Source organism: Eubalaena glacialis, chromosome 3 (genome assembly GCF_028564815.1).
Source record: "Eubalaena glacialis isolate mEubGla1 chromosome 3, mEubGla1.1.hap2.+ XY, whole genome shotgun sequence".
Classification (NCBI taxonomy): domain Eukaryota; kingdom Metazoa; phylum Chordata; class Mammalia; order Artiodactyla; family Balaenidae; genus Eubalaena; species Eubalaena glacialis.
In genome coordinates this window covers 42,551,631-42,576,183 of record NC_083718.1, presented here as the reverse complement: position 1 = coordinate 42,576,183, position 24,553 = coordinate 42,551,631, and the positions used below count along the sequence as shown (strand labels likewise).

The 24,553-nt window shown below is 45.0% G+C and overlaps 1 protein-coding gene across 2 annotated transcripts in view; it reads left to right on the top strand.

Moving 5' to 3' along the window:
• The window catches only part of KCNH1 (potassium voltage-gated channel subfamily H member 1), a 422,730-nt gene that overhangs the window by 320,458 nt on the left and 77,719 nt on the right, over positions 1–24,553 (top strand). For both annotated transcript variants that reach the window (XM_061185560.1, XM_061185559.1), the window contains exon 10: positions 8,550–8,746. In XM_061185560.1, the coding sequence (XP_061041543.1) occupies positions 8,550–8,746 (197 nt within the window). The remainder of the gene's footprint in view (positions 1–8,549; positions 8,747–24,553) is intronic.

Genomic DNA, 24,553 nt, shown 5'->3' with positions numbered 1-24,553 from the left:
CCTTTGTCCGTTGATTCGTTTGCAAATATTTTCTCCCATTCTGAGGGTTGTCTTTTCATCTTGTTTATAGTTTCCTTTGCTGTGCAAAAGCTTTTAAGTTTCATTAGGTCCCATTTGTTTATTTTTGTTTTTATTTCCATTACTCTAGGAGGTGGATCAAAAAAGATCTTCCTGTGATTTATGTCAAAGAGTGTTCTTCCTATGTTTTCCTCTAAGAGTTTTATAGTGTCCGGTCTTACATTTAGGTCTCTAATCCATTTTGAGTTTATTTTTGTGTATGGAGTTAAGGAGTGTTCTAATTTCATTCTTTTCCATGTAGCTGTCCAGTTTTCCCAGCACCACTTATTGAAGAGACAGTCTTTTCTCCATTGTATATCCTTGTCTCCTTTGTCATAGATTAGTTGACCATAGGTGCATGGGTTTATCTCTGGGCTTTCTATCCTGTTCCATTGATTTATAGTTCTGTTTTTGTGCCAGTACCATATTGTCTTGATTACTGTAGCTTTGCAGTATAGTCTGAAGTCAGGGACTCTGATTCCTCCAGCTCCGTTTTCTTCCCTCAAGACTGCTTTGGCTATTTGCGGTCTTTTGTGTCTCCATACAAATTTTAAGATTTTTGTTCTAGTTCTTTTAAAAATGCCATTGGTAATTAGAGGGATTGCATTGAATCTGTAGATTGCTTTGGGTAGTATAGTCATTTTCACAATATTGATTCATCCAATCCAAGAACATGGTATATCTCTCCAGCTGTTTGTATCATCTTTAATTTCTTTCATCAGTATCTTATAGTTTTCTGCATACAGGTCTTTTGTCTCCTTAGGTAGGTTTATTCCTAGGTATTTTATTCTTTTTGTTGCAATGGTAAATGGGAGTGTTTCCTTAATTTCTCTCTCAGATTTTTCATCATTAGTGTATAGGAATGCAAGAGATTTCTGTGCATTAATTTTGTATCCTGCAACCTTACCAGATTCATTGATTAGCTCTAGTAGTTTTCTGGTGGCATCTTTAGGATTCTCTATGTATAGTATCATGTCATCTGCAGTGACAGTTTTACTTCTTCTTTTCCAATTTGTATTCCTTTTATTTCTTTTTCTTCTCTGATTGCCATGGCTAGGACTTCCAAAACTATGTTGAATAATAGTGGTGAGAGTGGACATCCTTGTCTTGTTCCTGATCTTAGAGGAAATGCTTTCAGTTTTTCACCATTGAGAATGATGTTTGCTGTGGGTTTGTCATATATGGCCTTTATTATGTTGAGGTAGGTTCCAACTATGCCCACTTTCTGGAGTTTTTATCAAAAATCGGTGTTGAATTTTGTCAAAAGCTTTTTCTGCATCTATTGAGATGATCATATGGTTTTTATTCCTCAATTTGTTAATATGGTGTATCACATTGATTGATTTGTGTATATTGAAGAATCCTTGCATACCTGGGAAAAAACTAGTTGCTCATGGTGTATGATCCTTTTAATGTGTTATTGGATTCTGTTTGCTAGTATTTTGTTGAGGATTTTTGCATCTATATTCATGAGTGATATTGGTCTGTAATTTTCTTTTTTTTTTAATAGCTACTTTTATTTATTTATTTATTTATTTATTTATATTTTTGGCTGTGTTGGGTCTTCATTTCATGCAAGGGCTTTCTCTAGTTGTGGCAAGTGGGAGCCACTCTTCATCGCGGTGCAGGGGCCGCTCTTCATCGTGGTGCGCGGGCCTTTCACTATCGCGGCCCCTCCTGTTGCGGGGCACAGGCTCCAGACGCGCAGGCTCAGTAGTTGTGGCTCACGGGCCCAGTTGCTCCGCAGCATGTGGGATCTTCCCAGACCAGGGCTCAAACCGGTGTCCCCTGCATTAGCAGGCAGATTCTCAACCACTGCGCCACCAGGGAAGCCCTGTAATTTTCTTTTTTTTGTAGTATCTTTGTCTGGTTTTGGTATCAGGGTGATGGTGGCCTCATAGAATGAGTTTGGGAGTGTTCCTTCCTCTGCAATTTTTTGGAAGAGTTTGAGAAGGATGGGTGTTAGCTCTTCTCTAAATGTTTGATAGAATTCACCTGTGAAGCCATCTGGTCCTGGACCTTTGTTTGTTGGAAGATTTTTAATCAGAGTTTCAATTTCATTCCTTGAGATTGGTCTGTTCATATTTTCTATTTCTTCCTGGTTCAGTCTTGGAAGGTTATACCTTTCTAAGAATTTGCCCATTTCTTCTGGGTTGTCCATTTTATTGGCATAGAGTTGGTTGTAATAGTCTCTTAGGAGGCTTTGTATTTCTTCGGTGTCTGTTGTAACTTCTCCTTTTTCATTTCTAATTCTGTTGATTTGAGTCTTTTCCCTTTTTTTCTTGATGAGTCCGGCTAAAGGTTTATCAGTTTTGTTTATCTTCTCAAAGAACCAGCTTTTAGTTTTATTGATCTTTACTATTGTTTCCTTTGCTTCTATTTAATTTATTTCTGCTCTGATCTTTATGATTTCTTTCCTTCTACTAACTTTGGGTTTTGTTTGTTCTTCTTTCTCTAGTTCCTTTAAGTGTAAGGTTAGATTGTTTATTTGAGATGTTTGTTGTTTCTTGAGGTAGGCTTGTACTGCTATAAACTTCCCTCTTAGAACTGCTTTTGCTGCATCCCATAGGTTTTGTATCGTTGTATTTTCATTGTATTTTTTGATTTCCTCTTTGATTTCTTCAGTGATCTCTTGCTTATTTAGTAACGTATTGTTTAGCCTCCATGTGTTTGTGTTTTTTACGTTTTTTCCCCTGTAATTGATTTCTAATCTCATAGCGTTGTGGTCAGAAAAGATGCTTGATATGATTTCAATTTTCTTAAATTTACTGAGGCTTGATTTGTGACCCAAGATGTGATCTATCCTGGAGAATGTTCTGTGCGCACTTGAGAAGAATGTGTAATCTGCTGGTTTTGGATGGAAAGTCCTATAAATATCAATTAAATCTATCTGGTCTATTGTGTCATTTAAAGCTTCTGTTTTCTTATTTTCATTTTGGACGATCTGTCCATTGGTGTTTGTGAGGTGTTAAAGTCCCCCACTATTATTGTGTTACTGTTGATTTCCTCTTTTATAGCTGTTAACAGTTGCCTTATGTATTGAGATGCTCCTATATTGGGTGCATATATATTTATAATTGTTATATCTTCTTCTTGGATTGATCCCTTGATCATTATATAGTGTCCTTCCTTGTCTCTTGTAACATTCTTTATTTTAAAGTCTATTTTATCTGATATGAGTATTGCTACTCCAGTTTTCTTTTGATTTCCATTTGCATGGAATATCTTTTTCCATCCCCTCACTTTCAGTCTGTATGTGTCCCTAGGTCTGAAGTGGGTTTCTTGTAGACAGCATATATATGTATCTTGTTTTTGTATACATTCAGCGAGCTTGTGTCTTTTCGTTGGAGCAATTAATCCATTCACGTTTAAGGTAATTATCGATATGTATGTTACTACTACCATTTTCTTAATTGTTTTGGGTTTGTTTTTGTAGGTCCTTTTCTTCTCTTGTGTTTCCCGCTTAGAGAAGTTCCTTTAGCATTTGTTGTAGAGCTGGTTTGGTGGTGCTGAATTCTCTTAGCTTTTGCTTGTCTGTAAAGCTTTTGATTTCTCCATCGAATCTGAATGAGATCCTTGTGGGGTAGAGTAATCTTGGTTGTAGATTCTTCCCTTTCATCACTTTAAATATGTCATGCCACTCCCTTCTGGCTTATAGAATTTCTGCTGAGAAATTAGCTGTTAACCTTATGGGAGTTCCCCTGTATGTTATTTGTCATTTTCCCTTGCTGCTTTCCATAATTTTTCTTTGTCTTTAAGTTTTGCCAGCTTGATTACTATGTGTCCCGGCATGTTTCTGTTTGGGTTTATACTGTATGGGACTCTCTGCACTTCCTGGACTTGGGTGGCTCTTTCCTTTCCCATGTTAGGGAAGTTTTCAACTCTAATCTCTTCAAATATTTTCTCTGGTCCTTTCTCTCTCTCTTCTCCTTCTGGGACCCCTATAATGCGAATGTTGTTGCATTTAATGTTGTCCCAGAGGTCTCTTAGGCTGTCTTCATTTCTTTTCATTCTTTTTTCTTTAGTCTGTTCCGCAGCAGTGAATTCCACCATGCTGTCTTCCAGGTCACTTATCCATTCTTCTGCCTCAGTTATTCTGGTATTGATTCCTTCTAGTGTAGTTTTCATTTCAGTTATGTTATTGTTCATCTCTGTTTGTTTGTTCTTTAATTCTTCTATGTGTTTGTTCTTTAATTCTTCTAAGTCTTTGTTAACCATTTCTTGCATCTTCTCGATCTTTGCCTCCATTCTTTTTCTGAGGTCCTGGATCATCTTCACTATCATTATTCGGAATTCTTTTTCTGGAAGATTTCCTATCTCCACTTCATTTAGTTGTTTTTCTGGGGTTTTATCTTGTTCCTTCATCTGGTACATAGCCCTCTGCCTTTTCATTTTGTCTGTCTTTCTGTGAATATGGTTTTTGTTCCACAGGCTGCAGGATTGTAGTTCTTCTTGCTTCTGCTTTCTGCCCTCTGGTGGATGCGGCTATCTAAGAGGCTTGTGCAAGTGTCCTGATGGGAGGGACTGGCGGTGAGTAGAGCTGGCTGTTGCTCTGGTGGGCAGGGCTCAGTAAAACTTTAATCTGCTTGTCTGCTGATGGGTGGGGCTGGGTTCCCTCCCTGTTGGTTGTTTGGCCTGAGGCGACCCAACACTGGAGCCTACCCGGGCTCTTTGGTGGGGCTAATGCAGATCCTGGGAGGGCTCACGCCAAGGAGTACTTCCCAGAATATCTGCTGCCAGTGTCCTTGTCCTCACGGTGAGACAGAGCCACCCCTCGCCTCTGCAGGAGACCCTCCAACACTAGCAGGTAGGTCTGGCTGAGTGTCCTATGTGGTCACTGCTCCTTCCCCTGGGTCCTGGTGCACACACTACTTTGTGTGTGCCCTCCAAGAGTGGAGTCTCTGTTTCCCCCAGTCCTGTCAGAGTCCTGCAATCAAATCCCACTGGCCTTCAAAGTCTGATCCTCTGGGATTTCCACCGCCCATTGCCGGAACCCCAGGTTGGGAAGCCTCACTTGTGGCTCAGGACCTTCACTCCAGTGGGTAGACTTCTGTGGTATAATTGTTCTCCAGTTTGTGAGTCACCCACCCAGCATTTATGGGATTTGATTTTTTTGTGATTGCCCCCCTCATACCATCTCATTGCGGCTTCTCCTTTGTCTTTGGATGTGGGGTATCTTTTTTGTTGAGTTCCAGTGTCTTCCTGTTGATGATTGTTCAGCAGTTAGTTGTGATTCCAGTGCTCTCACACGAGGGAGTGAGAGCACATCCTTCTACTCCACCACCTGGAACCAATCCTCTATAGCTTTTTAAATTGAAGTATAGTTGACATACAATATTATATGTTATGGGTATACAGAATAGTGATTCACAATTTTTAAAGGTTATATTCCATTTATAGTTATTAGAAAATGTTGGCTATATTCCCCATGTTGTACAGTATGTCCTTGTAGCTTATCTTATACCTAATAGTTTGTACCTCTTACTCCCTTACCCCTATATTCCCCCTCCCCCCTTCCCTCTCCCCACACTGGTAACCACTTGTTTGTTCTCTGTATCTGTGAGTCTGCTTCTTTTTTGTTTTATTCACTAATTTGTTGTATTGTTTTTAGATTCCACATGTAAGTAATATCATACAGTATTCGTTTTTCTTTGACTTATTTCACTTAGCATAATACCCTCCAAGTCCATCCCTGTTGCTTCAAATGGCAACATTTCATTCTTTTTTATGGCAGAGTCATATTCCATTGTGTGTTTGTGACATGTATACACACATACACCACATCTTCTTTATTCAGTCATCTGTTGATGGAAGCTTAAGTTGCTTAAAGGAAGTAATCTTAATAAGAATTAGGCAAGATTACCAATGGTCTACTCTCAGTAGTTCTGGCTTAGTTATACAACATTTGATCACAGTAGGAGACTGCAGAACTTGTAAATTCTGCATTTTCTCACTGATGGGCAAAATGCTCACTTAGGAGAACCTGCCCATTAGAGCCACCTCTAGCTCTTTCTCATCTTGTTATTTCAGGGAAGGAAGTGGGGTGCCAGTTCAGAGCTGGGATGATTTTCAGTGTTCCGCTGGAATATTAGGTAAACCATTAAGTAATTTCTCATGGGCCTCTCATCCTAGAAGTCCATGATTCTGTGTGTTCTGGTTATCTATTTCTGCTTAACAAACAGCTCCTAAATTTAGTGGCCTAAGAAATTAATTGTTTCTCATAATTCTATGGGTTGTTTGGCTCAGCTGGCTGGTTCTCCCTTGAACTTGCCATGTGTGGTTGCTGTCCAGCATTGGCTGGGGCTACAGTCATCTGAAGGCTCGACTGGGCTGGATGGCCAAGATGGCTTGCTTACATGACTGACAGAGCCTGGCTGTCCCAAGATCACTTCTATGTGACCTCTTGTGTGGTTTGTTCTTCTCAAAACATGGTGGTCGGGTCCAAGAGGGAGCATCCTGAGAGTAAGTGTTCCAAGAGACACGCGCAGAAGCTACAAGGCTTCTTATGACCCTGCCTGAAAATCCTGGAACATCATTTCTGCCACATTCTATTGGTGAAGGCAAGAGACTAAAGTGAGCTCAGATTCGAGGAAAGGGAATTAGGCTTTGCCTCTTGAAGTAAGTTGCAGTATATATGTAGGGTCCATTTTTTTTTTACTATTTACCATACTGCATGTCAGAAAAAGAGCATTCTCTAGGAGAATAGGATTACATAATTATGAAAGGCGTGAGAGGCACTGCAGAGCAGTAAAGAGGGGTTATAGAATGCTCCATATGTATGAATGAATTGGCCAGCCTTTTTGGTGAGGACTCCGTGCTAGGGAGCACACACTGAATGAACCTCTCTCCGTGGAAGCCAGGTGGTATCCCACTGAGAGAAACATTACCATCCGCTGGCCCCTGCCCTACATTAGCCCACTCATATAACAGATGGCTGAAAAACACCTGGTAAGGGAATTTAAATAGCACAGTTTTAAAGGCATATTTACCTAAATGCTACCCCAAGCATGTATCCTACTCATATTGAGTTGGTGAAACCGTCTTCATAAATTAGAACTACACATTATTTCACAAACACATAGAGTAATGTGTCCAGTACACTTGCTTTTCAGCTCACGTCATGGAGGTGCTTAGAGAGGGCTGTACCCGTGGAGTACCTTATGTACTTAGAGTGGACACTTTTTGGTGTTTGAGAAAAAGTCAAGTTCTGTCCAGATGCTTAAAACTCTAATTGCCTCCTTAGCCTGAATCAGGAAAACAGTTGCCCTGTAAATCACACTGAGTCGCGGGTACCTGGGTTCTAGCTGCAGAGTGTGGCTGATCTGGATGCATGGGCTGACAACTCCCTTGAGAGTTGTTAGATTGGTTTTCACCCTTGTTGCATTGTTTCCTTCCCCCCACCACACCACACCCCCCAAAAACTCCTCTCTGGCTCCCTGGGGATTCAAATTTGTGTTTATCTGTGCTGAAAATTTAAAAGCAAAAGAAACAACATTTCAAGCTATTTATAACCAGAGGCTGTGCCAGGAATGAATTAAGCTTTGCATTAGACATATGTTAAAACATTGGTCTCTGGGAAAGGTAGGAAGAATATCCCTGGGTGTGAAAAACAGATATTTAGAGGAGATTGATAGAAGTTTGACCCAGAATATGGCTATGTGGGATGAATACTCTATTGACTTATTAAATATATTGTTAAATATAGTCTTGTGGAATACTAGGTATAGAGGATCCTGGAGATGCCACTTATATAGGGCCCATCTTTTTATACCACCAGGAGGGCATTTGGCAAGGGGAGGAACATGGAAGGAGGTATGGGAGAGAGGGTGAGGAATGAGGCACCACACAAACATAAACCTCAGGGCAATGGACAGAGTGTGAGAGAAGAGGAACTCCACTCTTGCCTGACTCCTTCCATGTAGGTCATCCTAAACGGGGGAGACACCCCCTGTTCTTCAGCTTCTGACGAAGAGTCCACACCCTCCCCATCGCAGCCTAGTGTGCGCCTCTTAGTCCCACTAACGTAGACCCACAATTCGCCTTCCTTCCTCACTTCTCTTTTGCCGGCAGATATTGCGAGAACTCCTACTGTGTGCCAGACACTGTGTGTTAGTGGACAGATGAGACACAGGAATGCTCATGTTGGGAGACAGACAAAAAACAAGTAAATAATATAATTGCAGACTATGATTGATGCTTTGGAAAACCGTGGGTGATAAAGAATAACACGGGGTTCCCATTTTGGATAGGGTGTTCAGGAGGTCACAAATGAACCCAAAGTTATTGGTTGAACTTTGACATATATCCTATGGTATTTTAAAGTTTCTTAAATTGCCTGTTGCTAAGGTCCAAATTAAAACCATTTTTGCCTTTTCTGAGCCCAAGCCATGGAATGCCAAATGGACAGCAACTCTGGGAGACAGTGGGAAGCCAGCCCCGATGGCCAGACACCTCCTACTGATACTTTCCTCATCACCATTTTCTCTCCTCAGGGAAGGGAGACGTGTTTGGAGACGTGTTCTGGAAGGAAGCCACCCTTGCCCAGTCCTGTGCCAACGTCAGGGCCTTGACCTACTGTGACCTGCATGTGATCAAGCGGGACGCCCTGCAGAAAGTGCTGGAATTCTACACAGCCTTCTCCCACTCCTTCTCCCGGAACCTCATTCTCACCTACAACTTGAGGAAGAGGGTGAGCTGGCAGTTTCAGTTTCTTTTCTACCAAGAGCAGTCTCTGTACACTTAGGATAACCACGTGGGCCAGGAAAGTCCTTTTGCTGTTTATTTAAATGGAGCAATTGGTTCTGTAGAGGTTCTGTTTGTTGCTTGCTCTTCGGAGCTTTTGCTATGAAATGAGAGAGAAAAGGATGTTGCTAGATTAAAAGATGGATTGATTTTGGTGCAGAAGGGATTTGTTCATGAGTGTGTCTGTGGGCTTTTCCTCAGTAAAATCCTGACCTTCTAGCATTTTGAAAACATGAGTAAAAAATGAGGTTGTTAGTCAATAAAATGGCTGAGTGGGACCACTTAATTAATAGAAACTGAATTCTCCCTGGCGACTAGGACCCACTAAATGGTGTGAGGCTATTAGCCAGCTGGTAATAATAATTTTTTTAAAGATATGAAAATGATTCAGTTGAGTCCAGAAAATAAGAAAGAGATGGAATCTGATTGCCTAGAGAATATTTTGTATACAACTGTCAATTTAACGGGCTGAGAAATGACTTGTAGTTTTAAGAACCAGAAGATTTCTTATCTGAACTTGTTTCTTTCACCCTCAAATCATCAGAATTGCTCCGTCTGTCTCTGCGAGGATTAAAATATGTCTTGTACTCTTGAGATTTTCATGACTGATTTTCTTGCATTTCATTTATGTCCTTTAGTTAAGAAGTAGCTCTCAACCTATAGACATCATCTGGGAGGATTGTCATAGGAATCTTTCCAGAAATGACCTCACGATCTCCCCCCCACCCCAAACTGTTCCTCTTCTCGTGGTCCCTGTCTCTATTAACATTGTCTGTCTCGCCCCGGGGTTCCAGGTTAGGAACACTGCCATCAACACTGATGCTTCTTCCCTGTCTCCCACGCTTCAGTTTACTCATCAGATCCTGTTGGTTCCACCGATGCTCTCAAACCTGAATCCACACTTTGCATCCCCCCTCAGGGCTCTTCCTGAGCTCTTGGACCACGGCGCCCCTGATACAGAGTCTCCCCCTGTCCTGAAGCAAGCAATAGGCTCCAAACACACCCTCCTTCCCTGTGTCTCTCCTCAATGCGGTGCTTCCTCCTTGGCCACTTATGTGACCTTAAAGACTAATGGGATGACGTTACTCCCCTCCGTAAAGACTTTTTGCCCCCACCCTAACTACAGGATAACGTCTGCAAACTTCAGCACGGCTTATGTGGTTTTTCACATCTGGCCCAAACTTAACCCCCGAGCTCCAACCCCAGCACTCTTCCCACACCCACCATACCCACCAGGAGAATGGCCGACACAGCTCTGCACACATGCCACACCCTTTCAGAGCACTGTGTCTCTGCATGGGCTTCCTGGCCTGGAATTCTTTTCTCTTCTTACGTGTGTGACAAATTCCTGTTAACCCTTAAGAGTCTGCTGAAATGTTTATTTGTTCATCAAATCCTGTGCATGCCAACTGAACTAGACTAGACGTGTAAAACTGAGTAAAACTCAGTTCCCTAGCTTCAGGAAGCTCAAGTCTAATGGAGACAATCCACACGGGAAGGCTAAGTGTGGTACACGATGCTAAGTACAATGAGTGTGATTTGTACAAGGTGTTTGTTACGGGATCGTAAAGGAGAAGGGCAGATAAAGGGGGAGTCAGGGAGAAAGTATTGGTGGGGGTGGTGATACCTGAGCTGAGTCTTAAAGGATCAGTTTGCCAAACAAAGAGGAGGGTTGCACTTGGAGGAGCAGCTTGAGTAAAGGCACAGAGAAAGGAAACAGCCTTTTGCCTTCCAAGTTTTTTGTACAAAGTTCCAAACACCTGTCATTGGGTTACCCCAACAATGTGCTTCTACCTATTTTACATTCCTTGAATTGCACTGCCTTGTGAGTCCCTGCTCAGAGACCTGGGAGGGCAAGGGCTTGGTATCCCCAGTGCCTAACCCAGCACGGGGAATTATAAAAACATCTGGGGATGGCATGGAGAAAGATGGGATCTCTGGGCCTCAGTATCCACATGATAAGATGTGAGGTTGTGGCCAGATGATTGATGATTTTTATGGTTCTGTGATTGGAAAGCTGGTCTTTTAAATTCCAGTGGGGAATGGGTAGTGGGGGAGAAATGTGCATTCATAGTTCTTCCTTGTTTATCTGCGAACATGGAACGCTTGCTGGTGATAGTTTTAGCCAAGTGGATTCTCTTAAAGTCTGTTTTTTGATGGATCCCTTCTTTTTATGAAAGCAAGTTGATTATGATCAGCTTTCAGTGTTGCTGATAATATAGGTTGGGAAAAATGCACAGTTTGGGTTATTTGGAGGACTAATCATCTTGGAAAAATTGTGGATCAAGTAAATCTGTCTTAGAAAAACAAGGACGACAACAAAAACAACAACGTGTCAGCGGTCAGATTGTTTTTGTAAGTGCAGAATGATTGACAGCTCTGCAGAAGAGAAGACTCGGGGACCACGTTTCTGAAGGGCTGTGTGGAGGAGCATTTGGCATAGTCTGTGTGGCCACAAGGTGCAGAGGTGGAACCAAAGCTGTAGACAGTATAAGAAAGACCTCGGAAAAGATCGGAGCTGCCCATTGAATTCAATAGGTATCTGGTTTCTTGTCCTGGAGGTATTTAGGCATCCCCTGGAGACCCCTCAGAGACACTGTGGAGGGGACTTAGCCATCCAATGGAGAGTCAGATCAGTTGATCTTCAAATGTCCTTCCAATCTCAAGTGCCTATGAGTCTGATATGGATCCGAGAGAATTTTAGTGAGATCCTTTATATAAAGAGAAAAAAAAAAAGAGGCATTTTGGTATATTCATTGTAGTCTCTCATTTTGTCCTTTTGCGAATTAATGCCTAGTTACATAGGGCATAGAAGATGAGAACATTACATGCATGAATCATTCTTGTAGCTATTTTTTTCTGGCCAAATGAAGTGTATTCTTGCGGCTGTTTCTATCTTGGCAAAATCGAGTGTGTTATTTGCAAAGATTCCTGAGAACGCAGTGCCTTTGACATCTGTTTGGGGAGTCGTTCGGTCCTGTAGATGTCCTCCAGTGCACAGTGAGAACTCTGTGCTGGAAGGGGCCTCAATGTACATCCAGTCTCTCCTCCATTTCACCACCACCCTCATTTCACAAATATGACATTTTATAGAAAGGTCATAGTGAAGAAAGAACCGGAGCCAGAAATGACTCATTGACCAGGCCTCCTCCTGCTTCTCACAGCTTCATGGCTGACCCTGGCCTCTGTATTCCAAGTCTCACCCCCTTATCCCTGAACCCATGTGTATGAGCACCACCCAGCCCTTGACACTGCTCTTGGGACCCAACTCGTGGAGGACCTGTTACCTTCCTCCAAAGACACCTGAGGTCACAGGCAAGGATGAAGGAGGCAGAACCTGAAGGCCAATCCAGCATTTTGATCTTTGGTTTTCCTTGTCTGTGGGCTGTGAGCCGGATGAGACTTTAGTCTGCATACTGCTCTGCCACTTAGTGCTTCTGCAAGCTCTAAATGCTTCCCCATCTGTAAAATGGGGCTGATGGAAAGGTCTACTTGTAAGATCATTATGAGGATTAAATAAGATAGTATTTGCAAAGCTCCTACACACAGGTTCTAGAACATAGTATGTGCTCAATTAAACTGTGAGTTGTTATTATTTTGTTTCATCCACTTGACACTCCCTTCTTTCTTATCTTAGGCTTCTGCCTTTGTGTATACAGGGTACTCGCTCTGCAGAATGGCAGGGCACTTGGTCTGCAGAATGTTCTGTGGGGTGGATGTTATCCCAGGGTTCTCTGCACCTCTTGCAGCAAAGGAGGGGCCAGCTGCTCTGGCCTCACTGTCCCTTTAGCTCCTGTCAGTGGCGAGGTCAGCGCACACCCACTCTTTTGGCTAGTTCCATTCAAGGAGGGAAAAATGAGGTTGTTCTGACCTGTTAGGTCAGGCACCAGGGCATCAGTATTTTGCCAAGAGGAAAGCATGGCATCCTCCTCTCTTCTGAGGAGGTGGCGTGTAGTTGTTCATGAAAAAAGGGGGAAGTGGGACCTTCCTCATCTCAGACCCTCGGCTTCCTAGGATGTCAGGCTCTCCGGGCATTTTCCTACAGGCAATCGGAGCTTTGTGCACTATTAATAGTAACATTATTACCAACTCCAGATACATCACAATGTCAGTATATGTTTTATGTCAGCTTATTAAATCCTCAGAACAACCTCATGACATTAAAGTACCAACCCCACTTCTCAAAGGAAGCAACTAGGACCCCATGGAGAAGAGAATCACTTTTCCAAGGCCACCCAGCTCATAAGGGGTAGATTCCAAACCGGCACCGCTCCCATCTTCCTGATAAGCAGCATTGCATCCTGTGGTGGGCCTTGATTAAGTGTGGCTCTCAGCTTTTCCCATGTTGGCATTCTTCAGCTTCTGCTTTCTCCCAGTCTGTTGACTTTTCAGGGGTGACACAGATTGTCTCCAAAATATCTCCAATGACCTTTGGTATCCTTCAGGACACTTGGAGGATACTTTATTGTACAGTAAATCCCAGTCGTATCCCAGGTTGCGAGACATGAGAGGTTTTCCCATCAAAGTGACAGCCACACCATTGGTGGGTGTGCTGGGGAGGCATGGCCCAGCAGGTCAGCTTGGCCGTGATGTTAGTGACTTACTAAAAAGAGCACCCGCTTTGGAGTTAAGGACCTGGTTTTGAACCCTGGTGTGACTGCTGACTAGCTGTGTGCCCTTGTGCAAGTTACTGAGCTATTCTAAGCCTCAGTTTCCTCATCTGTGAAAAGGGTCTAATAAAAGTCCCTCCTAACTAGGTTTATTGAGAAGATCATATGCATTAAAACAAAAAAAGTTGACATAGTGCCTATAGGAACCACTCGCTACATATTTATTCCCTCTCTTCCCCGCCACCCATCCTCACCTTCCACCTTCAGTCTGGGAGGTTCTGAGTTCATGCTTTGCCCCTCTTTGTTTATAACCAGACCCTTTCTTGAATCAGTGTTTTGCCTGGGCTCTACTCTCCTTACAACCGGGGAAGAGGTCTCACTTCCCAGGTGCTGGCTAGGAGATTGGTTCTCCGGCTCGTTAGGACAGTAGAGGAAGCGCACCTCAATTAAATGATGTATTGCAGACAAGCAGTTAGGTAATTAGCAGCAGTCAGTGCATGGGATAATTGGCATGTAGGTAATTAGTAGGGTGGAGCTCATTCTCTGTGTAGGGTGCTTTATTTTTAAAGCCAGTATTTTTATGTTTTTAAGTATGTTTTGCATTGTGTTTGCATATAGTAATTTGTTCCAGGATGGATTTTTCTTAGCTTGATAAGGCCCCAACGTAGTGAGTTTGGGAGGGAGTTGGGACTGTAGTTACTGGTGGTTTCAAAGCACCAGTTTTCTAAAACTGAGGTTGCCATAGTGAATTGTCTTGAATACTATATGTACATTTCTAGCCCACTTTAACAAAAGGGCATTTTATTCTGGCGAAGAGGAGGTCAAAGCATTGGAGGCTTGGAGAGAGCTCTGTGTATAAGTGGCATTGGAAAGCCTTTCAGTTTTCTCCCTGAACAAATTCTTCTGGAAGGTTGGTAAGATGGAAAGAAAGCACCACAGAGCCAGGTGCTTAGAAATACATCCCCTTCCTCACTGAAGAACTAAGTTTTCAAAATGATCTCTACACAGCCCATATTTTCCTTGTCATTCTGCCACAGTGAGGGCTTCTGTAGAATTAAAATCGTCTATTAAACTGTCAAGCTATAAAGATTATTTTAAAATCAGGGTGTTGGAATTAAGGGTGGGAAGGGGACAGATGATGTGAGTGATAAGACCATAATTCTTTCAGGACAACAAAATATAAACCAAAGCCAAGTCCTTTTTTCATCAAGAGGATCAGAAGTGATGTTAGGGACCTGGGAGGCCTTCCATGGATTTTCGGGGATCCTCCCTAGTACCCCAAAAAGCATATAGCAGAACCCCATCATGATCCCGGGGGTGGGAGATAATGAAAGGGCTCCATGCTTCATTATGTATAACTCTGCTTAAACTGCAGGTGGTCAGGCGATATCCAGCCATTTCCAAGGTAGCAATAAAGTTCTGCAATAAGTATAGGCTTTAAAGGAAGATCTTCACATCTGGGCTCAGCCACTTGTTAGCTGGGGAGGTGTGGGCAGCAGCGGGGGGAATTTGAACAAGTACAACTATTTCTCTTCTGTGGATTCATCCTGTCTACCCCACTGGGTAGCTGTGGAAGGGTGATCAAGTGCCAGGCACAGTGCCTTACAGGTAGTAGGTACACAGCTGGGTTAGTTCCCTTCCATTATCGGTAGGAATGGAGGCAGCAGAGCAAAGAAGGAGAGCAGGGGCTGTAATAGTTTGGCTCATAGAATAATCATATGGAGGCAAGTCAAGAATACTTGAAATACTTCAAATCCTGGCTCTCCTTTTAGTGACCTTGGGCCAGTTACCTAACCTCTCTGGGCCCCAATTCATTCATTGATAATATAGGAGTGGTAATAGTACCTTAGAAAGGTGCTTTGACGAAGCAAGTTCTCAATGTATGTGTTGCTATCATTATTGTTATTGATGAGCTTAGCTTTTCTGGGAATTCAGAGACCCTGTCAGGTGCTAAAAGTTTTAAAAGGGGAGTAGGGGCTAAACTGTAACACCTGGAAATCTCCCAGACAGATGATTCCAAGATCTGTGCCTGGGCCCCCCAAGTAGCACCAGAGGACCAGGTGATTCATCAGGGAGGTTTGGTAAAGAATGGTGCTGTTGGACTCATCATCACAGATCCGATTTCCTTCTAGGACAGAATAGATGGAGGGACTGGAAGAGCCCAACGTGGAGGCAGTGGTGGGGGAGGGACGCTGTAATTTATCTTAACTCCTATCATCCTTGACGTCCTGGGACACAGTGTGTTTACCACAAGTTAGAAAGGATCCGGCCTACCTTAGAGGACCGCCACGCCAATGCAGTCCTTTGGAGAGTGATGTGCCTTCCTAATATTTTCTTAGAAGTGTGTGGTTGACTCATAATAAATAGGGTGGTGCTAATGAGTCTCAGACCATGGGCTCAGTCCCCAGGTGAGCAGGTTGGCGTCCTGAAGTCTCAGATGTTTAGCCCAACATTTCTCACATTTATTTGGCCCCTGAACACTTTTTTGAATTATACCAATAAGTATCTATTATCTATTTTAATATACTTCATAGCATCCATCAGAGCTAGTGTTTTGCAGAACATCTTTGGGAAACAGGAACTAGATGATCTTTAATCTCTCTTCTGGCTCAAATGGTCAGTGACCTGTAGAATGGACAGGTCTTGTCCATGAAACATCAAGAAGCCAAAGATACTCAGCAGTGGGAGTGTCCCTCACTGGGTCCTCGGTAAATCCCCAGCAGAGGTTGCTGGCGGAGTCTCCCTGCTTTCTGAACAGCCTCCTGAACTCAGCTTTCCCTTACCTCCCCACAAGCGCTCAGTAGCCCATCGTTTTCTAGAGGGCAGCCAGCCTTACATTATCCAAGAGCATCTGGCTGCACATGCGCTAATAGAAGGCTGCTGAGACATGTCTTCTCCCTGGCCTCAAAGGCCCTCCTTGCAAGTTACTTTCCGGTTATTTTATTGGCTCAGTCAGATTTCATGTTCCTACCTCATCTGCCATGTGTCTGAGCTTCCTTGTTCCCATTTAAATGCTCTTCCTACTCTTAAAAGTTTTCTCTTTGGCTATGAGCTCATTCTTATGAATTTTACCAGTGAGTCATGGAGGTTTTTATTCCAGCCCCTGCTGTTAGTAAGTGGAAAGTCAGGATTTGAACCTAGGCTGCCTGTCATAATGATAACTACCTTCTAAGATGTTAGAATAAAGGAATCAAATGTTAGTTCAACCCCTCCAAGGGAGCTTGGGATGCCGGCATCAGGAGCTCACACGCAAATCTATCCCAGCCCAGATGCCCATGTAGGTGGTTTCTAGTATAATGTGTGTCACGGAGCTACCCAGTTTTGGTGCTTCTCACTGCAAACTTTGTTGGGTGTAATTTACTTGTTACCAGTGTCGCTTAATGGTCTTGTCCTGCCCTTACTTAACTTAAACTTCTAGAGTAAATCCACAGTCAGGCCAGGACTCCATATAGCTTCTCTTCAGTCTCTCTGGTATAGGTGAGGCCCTGTGTCCTTTTGATCCTATAAGCACTGGTCATCTCACTGGTAGCTCTCGCTATATTTCCCATGAACTCTGTGTGTCTTTCTTGCTATATAGAAGCTCCTTGAGGGCTGAGCCTTGTCTGCCTGACTCGCCTCTGTCCTGATCAATTCTCTTAGAACTTAGTACAAAGTAAGCATTCAATAGTTGAATGAATGAATGAGTGAATGAATGAATGGACTCACCGACCAACCAACCAACCAACAAATGAACATACAAGTCCATCAACTTATTGGCCATGTGCCTTTCTCTTGTTATTGCTATAGCTTTTTGAAGCCTTGACTGTAAGATGGTATCTGTAGAGACACCTCTCCTTTCTCCCTCCTAATCTTTGCCCATATATCCCACACCATCCCTTTCCCACTTTTTCTTCCCCAGGCCCTGGGTATAGAGATCTCTCAGCCTCTGCAGGTACCACTGATGCCAGCATAAAATAATAACAATCACCCTCATATACTGAGTGTTTCCCAGCCAAGTACACGCTAAAACCTTTATATGCATTATTATCTCATTTCTGTGCAGAGCAACCTGAGGCCCAATTAGGTTAAATAATTTGCCCCAGATCCAGTAAGCTAATTGGAGCTAGAATTTGAGCCCAGGTCTGGCAATCACCAAGATTGTACTCTTGCTTTTGTGCCCCTCCTCTAATGTGGACCCCATGTCCCAGATCCAGGGATAGCAGCCCTGGTCCCTGTGCCCTCAGTTCCCCTGAGGAGCCCGTCAGCCACACAGGGCTTTGGAGGCTGCAGCACGCCCTGCCTGTCTCCTGTGTAATTCCATTAGAGAGCTGTGGCCTAAGGGCATCTGGGCCTCCTGGAAGGCACCCCAGGGCTAGATGACTGATGGCATTTGAATGTTTGCTGTTTGTTCAGAGAAGGGGGAGGGGGATCCAGGTGAGTCACATAATCTAACTATGGAGTAGAAACCAGAAAATCTGAGGCAGAGTGATCCTCCTGACAAGTTCTCTTTGGCACTCAGCTCTGGCACCATGGAGGTGGCATAAAATCCTTGTGATGGTCTGTGGCAGGAATATCCAGAGCTGCAGTTTGTCCCAGACCATTATGAAAGGCCAGAGGAATGACCTTTAGCTCTCAATTGGGTGGCCAGCTGGACTGGAGATTTGCAGCTGGGCAGGCTGAAGAGTCACGCTGGGGCCCGGAACACAGCCAGGGCTGGGGAAAGGCCTTAAAGTCAGAGTGGGCATAGGAGAACCATGAGTCTAAGCCCTTTCTAGCCCAGGAGTAGTTAGCAAAGGCTTTGAGGGGGTAACTTCGAGCTGGATCTTGATGGAGGGGAGGTGGGAATTTACCTGACTGGGAGAGAAATCCAGTCCTACGGGGGTACACTTGTGTTTTATGGAAGGCAACTCTATGCCCCATGGAGGGTACCCCCCATGCCTGATGCCAAAAACTCAGCCTCTGTGCACTGGTGCTGAATTGAATGTCGGAGACAGAGTTTTGGGTGAAGTAGAAAAGAAGAGCTTTATAGCTTTGCCAGGCAAAGGGGGCACAGCGGGCTTGTGCCCTGAAAAATTGTTTGTCCCAACCCAGGAGGATCTGGTGAGGAGTTTTATAGCGATGGTTCAAGGGTGGGGTTGCGGATAAGATCAGAGTATGTGTAGGGCCTGCACTCCTTTAATCTGGCCTCAGGTAATCTCTTGATGAGCTTCTCTGATCCTTTTAATCTGGCCTCAGTTGGTCTTCTCTGGAATGAAGAATGCTGACATCTTCCATTTGTTGGGGGTTTTAGTTCCGTAGAAGAGCTTGAAGATATTGTTATGTGTATCCCTTGAGGTGGAACCAGGACCCTGCCCCAAGGCTGCACTATTGTTTATTGGCTGCTCCCCCCTTGTCTCTGCATCCCCTCCCTTCCCTGATTAGCAACTGTTCGAATCTGCCCTTTGGGACTCAGGGAAGGCCATGGAGGCTGGAGTCTATACCCTACAAACAAGAAACGGGGGACACAGAAGGACTTCCTTGCCCAGGAGCCCCACAGGGTCCTGCTTGGTTTCATGCCTCATGGTGGACAGCACACAGAGATGGCTGGTTAAATGGCTGATACTTAATCAGGAACGTGTCTTTGCATGGACGACGGGAAAATAGTGAATCTAATCAGTAAGAATCCGAGAAGAGAGGGCCTGCTGAGGGAACCACTAGCCAGTCTCCTCACCCCTCAATTTTTTTTCTTTTTTTCTAAAACCCCACCTGGTTTTACCTATGAAGAGGTTGCTTGAAGACTTCAAAAGGGCATTTGTCCCAGACTTACAGGCTAGGGCAGCTTCAGGATTCTCGTTTCCTAGAGGTGTCTAGAGACCCCAAGGAGAAGTGGGCTAGGATATGATGCTCTCCGGGGGCCAGAGTGAGCTTGCTATCTCTTCTGTACCCAGCAGTGTTGTAGGGACCCAGCAGCTCCTCAAACCTTTTTACTTGCCAGGCTTTTGCATCCACCTGACTGTCCCTGGGCTGCCTATAATAGCAAGAGCCTGCGTATTTTCCAGAACAGATTTAATTTTTAAGAAGCCCCTTGCTGCAGACAGCATGCCGAGGATGGTGCCTTTTTCCTCGGAGACCTATTTGCAGACAGCTCCTGCGTTCTGCTGCATGTCCCAGCACACTCCTCGCAAGTGCTTAAACCAGACATGAAATAGCTTCTGGTTCACAGAGTATGAATTTTTAAAAGAGGGCACTTGTTTGTATTATCGCAGGGAAAATTCTGCACTCCTCCAGCTGGAGCACATCATACATTTGGCGCCTCCTGTTGGTGAGGGGTGATAATGCATCTAACCGTGTTGGACCTCTGTAACCAAGTGGATGCATGGAGAAGAGAAGCTGGTCCCAGTAACTGAAACAGGGAGAGGGCTTCCCCAGGCCTGGGACAAATCCTATGGCAGATGGCAGCGGGTGGGAGAATGACATGGAAAAAGAAGAGAACACCTGCAGAGTTAGGAATTGGCATAGATCACTTAAAATCCTTGGTGACCGATGTTAATTGGACTTGCGATGATCATTTCACAATATATACAAATATTGAATCATTATGCTGTACATCTGAAACTAATAGAATGGTACTTGTCAGTTGTATCTCAATTAAAACAATACTGAAAATCCTGACAAAGTATACTACTCAGGGCTGTAGCTAGCAGCAGGCCATGTAGTAAACTGGTGACATTTCCTTCCCTGAAGTCCCATTCTCAAGCACTTGGAGAAATTTCACCATAGGAATTTGAACTCGATTTCATAAAAGAGATGATGAAATGATTATGTAAGTCTCGGGGTGGGGGTGGGGTGTGAAGGGTGCTGCTTTCTCTGACATCCTCTCTGTCTGGTTTTCACTTGGCTCTGGGGGAGGACTCAGAAAACTTGCTCTGAGTGGAAGCCGCTTTCTTTTGCTCTAGGACAGTGAGGGTGTGGGGAAAGAATTGGACTAAGGGAAAGAAAGGGGAGAGAGAAACAAAGGCAAAGGATACCTGTGACTGGAGAGTTGCAGGGGGATGAGCGGATTTGGCAGGCATTATTTATTGAAGAGGGGAACCTGGGCCTTGCTGTGCACAGCTGAAATTTCGCGCAGGGAGGCAGATGCCTTTGCTAACCCCGAACTGTGAGCTGGGCTGGAAGAAAAACCCAGGGCAGAGCCGGCATTCCAAATTCAATTTTCTCAACCCTTCTGCCTCAAGGCCAGATGAATCCAGCAGCAGAGCGGCTTTGTTTCACTGTTTGTGTCACTGCATGTCGAGGCAGCTGAGAGGCTGCCAGGCTTTTCATCCTGGGCTTTATGTTTCAGCACCTCCTAATTCCACTCTGACGTTCCTCTCAGGTCAGAACCTGAACAGGGATGCTTTGGACGCAAGGCTTGTTGGCTGGTGCTCCTAATTACGGTCCCAGTGACAAAACTCCTTGGAGTCTATAATCAGTCACTTCAAGCAGTGTTTCTCCACGTCCCCCAGCCCAACTCACCTGACAGCGCAGCTGCGTCCCATGCCATGTGCAGGGGTAGCACCCGCGGTGCTCTGTGCTTCTTCCTCCCCGCTCCGCACTGCTGGTGACTGCTCCTGTGCTCAGGGCTCACAGAGGGGGCCAGAGCAAAGCAGCTGCCCCTCTGTCACTGTGTGGGCTTTGGCTGCTGTCTCCTTCTGCAGAGCCAGGCACCGTTTGCACGTGGGCATGCGAGCCCTTCTCACATCCACGGCTAGAGGTTTGCAGGCTTCCCCATGGACCGGGCTGTCTGCCAGCAGTGTTGCTGTTGCCGTGTGTGTGTGTGGGGGGGGGGGGGTTTGGGTGTGGGTGTGTGTACTCATGTGCATACACGCAGCATTTCCTCCTGTCAAATACTAGTCCTAAAGGAAGCAGCCAGGGAGAAGAGAGCTGGATAATCCACCAACCATTCCCTGGATCCAATCACCCCAAGCATCTTGTTCCTTCACCAGCTGGTGTTGTCGGGTCTGCTTTGCTTGGCTAGGGAAGTATTTTTTTCTTCCTTAGCATTAGAGGTAAAGATTCACCTGACATCTGTAAGCTCAGAAACCCTGTCATGTGCCATGTGGTGATCCGTTGTTATTCATCCACATGTGTACTTTATGGAGGGTAAATGTCCCCATTTGGGGCTACTTGCTTGAGCCCCAAATCCTTCTAAGTGCAATAGGCTGATTATAGGGCTGGGGAAGGGCCTGGGGAGAATAGGAACCGTGCATGTAATGCACTCTGGGTGCAGGACCTTCTAGGCCAGGGGCCTTTCATGGCGTTTACAAATAATTCATGCCTACAACCCCCCAGTGGGTTTACTATGGGTTATTTATGATCCTGAGGCTTTGGTTCAGGAAACAAAAGATGCTCCTCCATAGAAACAGTGGGAAGCGTGCGTCCGAGGCCCTGGCCTGAGCCTGACAACAAATGTCCAGGGCACGTGTTGCCGCTTCCTGTCACTGAGGCCAAGGACAGCCCAGCGGAGGAGCCAGGCCTCAGGCTTTCTTAGGCTGTCAGTGGCATTTGGACTCCAAGTTTCAATTGTAGTTGACTTTGTTTCCACGTTATCTGCATGTCTCTACTATTATTTACGACTCTGTCCTGTGTGGCCTAGCAGTCTCAGATTTCCTTCATCAGTTGGAGCGTCCCAGGGTAAAGAAAGCCATCAGACCAGAAACTTCTCTAGGTAGGTACACTGGTATCTCTCCACCGTCTCCCAACACGCACTCACACAGGGGATCCCCAAGTGCATTAGTTTCCTGCAGCAGCTGCTGTAACAGATGACCACACACTGCGTGGCTTAAAACAACAAGAATTTATTCTCTCACAACTTCTGGAGCCCAGAGGTCAGAAATGGTGTCAGCAGGGCCGAGTGCCCTCTGAAGGCTCTGGGGGACAATCCCTCCTTGCTTCTTCCAGCTTCTGGTGGCTCCTGGCATCCCTTGGCTTGTGGAGGCATAACGTCCATCTCTGCCTCTGTATGGCCTTTGCCCTTTGCCTCTGTGCATCAAACCTCCCTCTCCTTTCACTTATAAATACACCAGTCATTGGATTCGGGGCCCACCCTAAATCCAGGATGATCACATCTCGAGATCCTTAAGTTAATTACATCTGCTGAGACCGTCTTTCCAAATAAAGTCACATTCACTGGTACTGGGATTTAGGACTTGGATATCTTTGGTGGGGAAGGGTGTAGTTTAACTCAGTACACCTCCCTTTCCTCTTCCTCATCTGCCTTCTCTTCTTCCTCTTTCTACTCTTTTGCCTCCTCATCCTTCCCTTCTTCCTTCCTTCTCCTCTCCGCCCCTTTCCTCCTCTCCCTTCTTCTCTTCCTTGAGTACATTTCCAGCACAGGAATTTTTTTTTCTCATAAGGAATCGTCTTGTGTAAGTTGTGTTTCTTCTCCTGGATGGTTCTTGGAATAAAGTCCCAGTATTTGGTTAAACCTTCAAGTCCCAGAGTAAAATATCATTTTCCCTTGCGTTCTCTTGAGTAGTGTCTCCTTTGAACCCTGTGGAACTCTCGGTTTGACATAGAGATTCACAAAGCACAGGAAGCATCAGAGTCACAGAAAAGAGCTTTGTGTTAGACATTAGAGAGAACTTCCTGCCAGTAAAGGTTATGAGATGCAGTAAGTAATACCTAAGCGGGTTATGGACTCCCCTTCCCTGCAAATGGTTAAGAACAACCCTTTGTTGATTGTCTAGCTCTGATCTCTGTCGTTTTCTTGTTCTGAAAATCTTTGATGGATTTCTCCAGTCTCAGAATAAAGTCCAGGCCCAGGGATCTCATATAAGCTCATATTCCAGCTGCCATGCACATTGCATCTTCATGCTGTTGTCCGATGCCCAGCCCCACAAGTTACAGAACATGCTGTGTACTTAACTTCTGCATGTGTCCTCTCCCTCAGGATGTCCTTCACCCTTCCTCACCACCTCCCTTCAAACCAATCCAGTCTTCAAACTCCAGCTCGGATTCTTCTTCCCACTTCTTCCCTCAGTCTGCATCCAACTAGAATCTCTCTCTCCTCTGCTATTTTGTTTGTCCTTTAGAGGAGCTATCACTCATGGTTTCATGTAGGATTAAGCGCATATTTAATTTTTCCTCTGGATTTGGGGGCCTTGTATTTTCATCCCTTGCATTTCTTCCTCCAGGGCCTGGCACTCATTAGACAATAGTTTAGGCTACTAGAGTCACAACTAAATTGCCACTCACCCTGCCTTTGTGGTTCAAGTTTAAAGTTCGCAGGTGGGGCCCCATGTTCTCAGCCAGCTTTCTGGTCCACCTGTCTCCAGCAGGTGCCCTCAGGCCAGGCCGGCTGCTCCCCCCAGGGGGACAGGTCATCTCAATTTGCCTGGGGCTATCCTGGTTTCAGCATTTAAAGCTCCACATCCTCAGAAACTCCTCAGTCCCAGGCAAACTGATCACCCTACTCCACGCTCACCTTCTCCTGACTCTTGCTGAAAATCTCTGTGAATTGAATTGTAAGTCAGCCTCCATCTCTCTCTAGACATTTGTCATATAGCCGCTGAAACCGCTTTCCTTACCTGCAGGTGGGGGTCTCTCCGGCCCTGGTCCTGCACCGCCTCCCCAAGGCTTCCCCCAGTGTGGTCTCATATATGTGACTGTGAACTTCCCACCAGCCCAGCGGCCTCCTCATAGGCCTGCCGTCTCTTCGGTTCCACCTCAACCCAGACTCACCTGATCCAAGTAGCTGCCCCTCCCAGGCGACCGCTCCCTTCTCCTCCCCCTCCCAGTTCCTTGCCTTTATCCCATCAAAGAGGTCCTGGGAGGACTGGATCCCAGTCCGAACCCTCCCCTCTCTGGAGCCGCAACTCAAAGATGCCTCCTCCATGAAGCTCTCCCCAGGAAACTCCTTCCTGCCAGCTTATCACCCACCCCCCATCATTCTTCCTCTGGGGGCTCCTAAGTGATTGAATGGAGCAGGACCTCTTGGGGAAAGTACCTGGTGGGCTGGACTACCTGTCGGGACCTGGGTTCTACCACAAGTTTACCATTCGGGCAAGTTCTTAACCTCAGTTTTGTTCATTGTAAAATGAGAAAGTTGAGTGAACTCTAATGTTTTTATCAGCCTTACCAAACTTGGATTCTAAGGCTACCTGCCCACCCTTTCTGCTCTGGAGAGCATAGATACTAATGTCCTA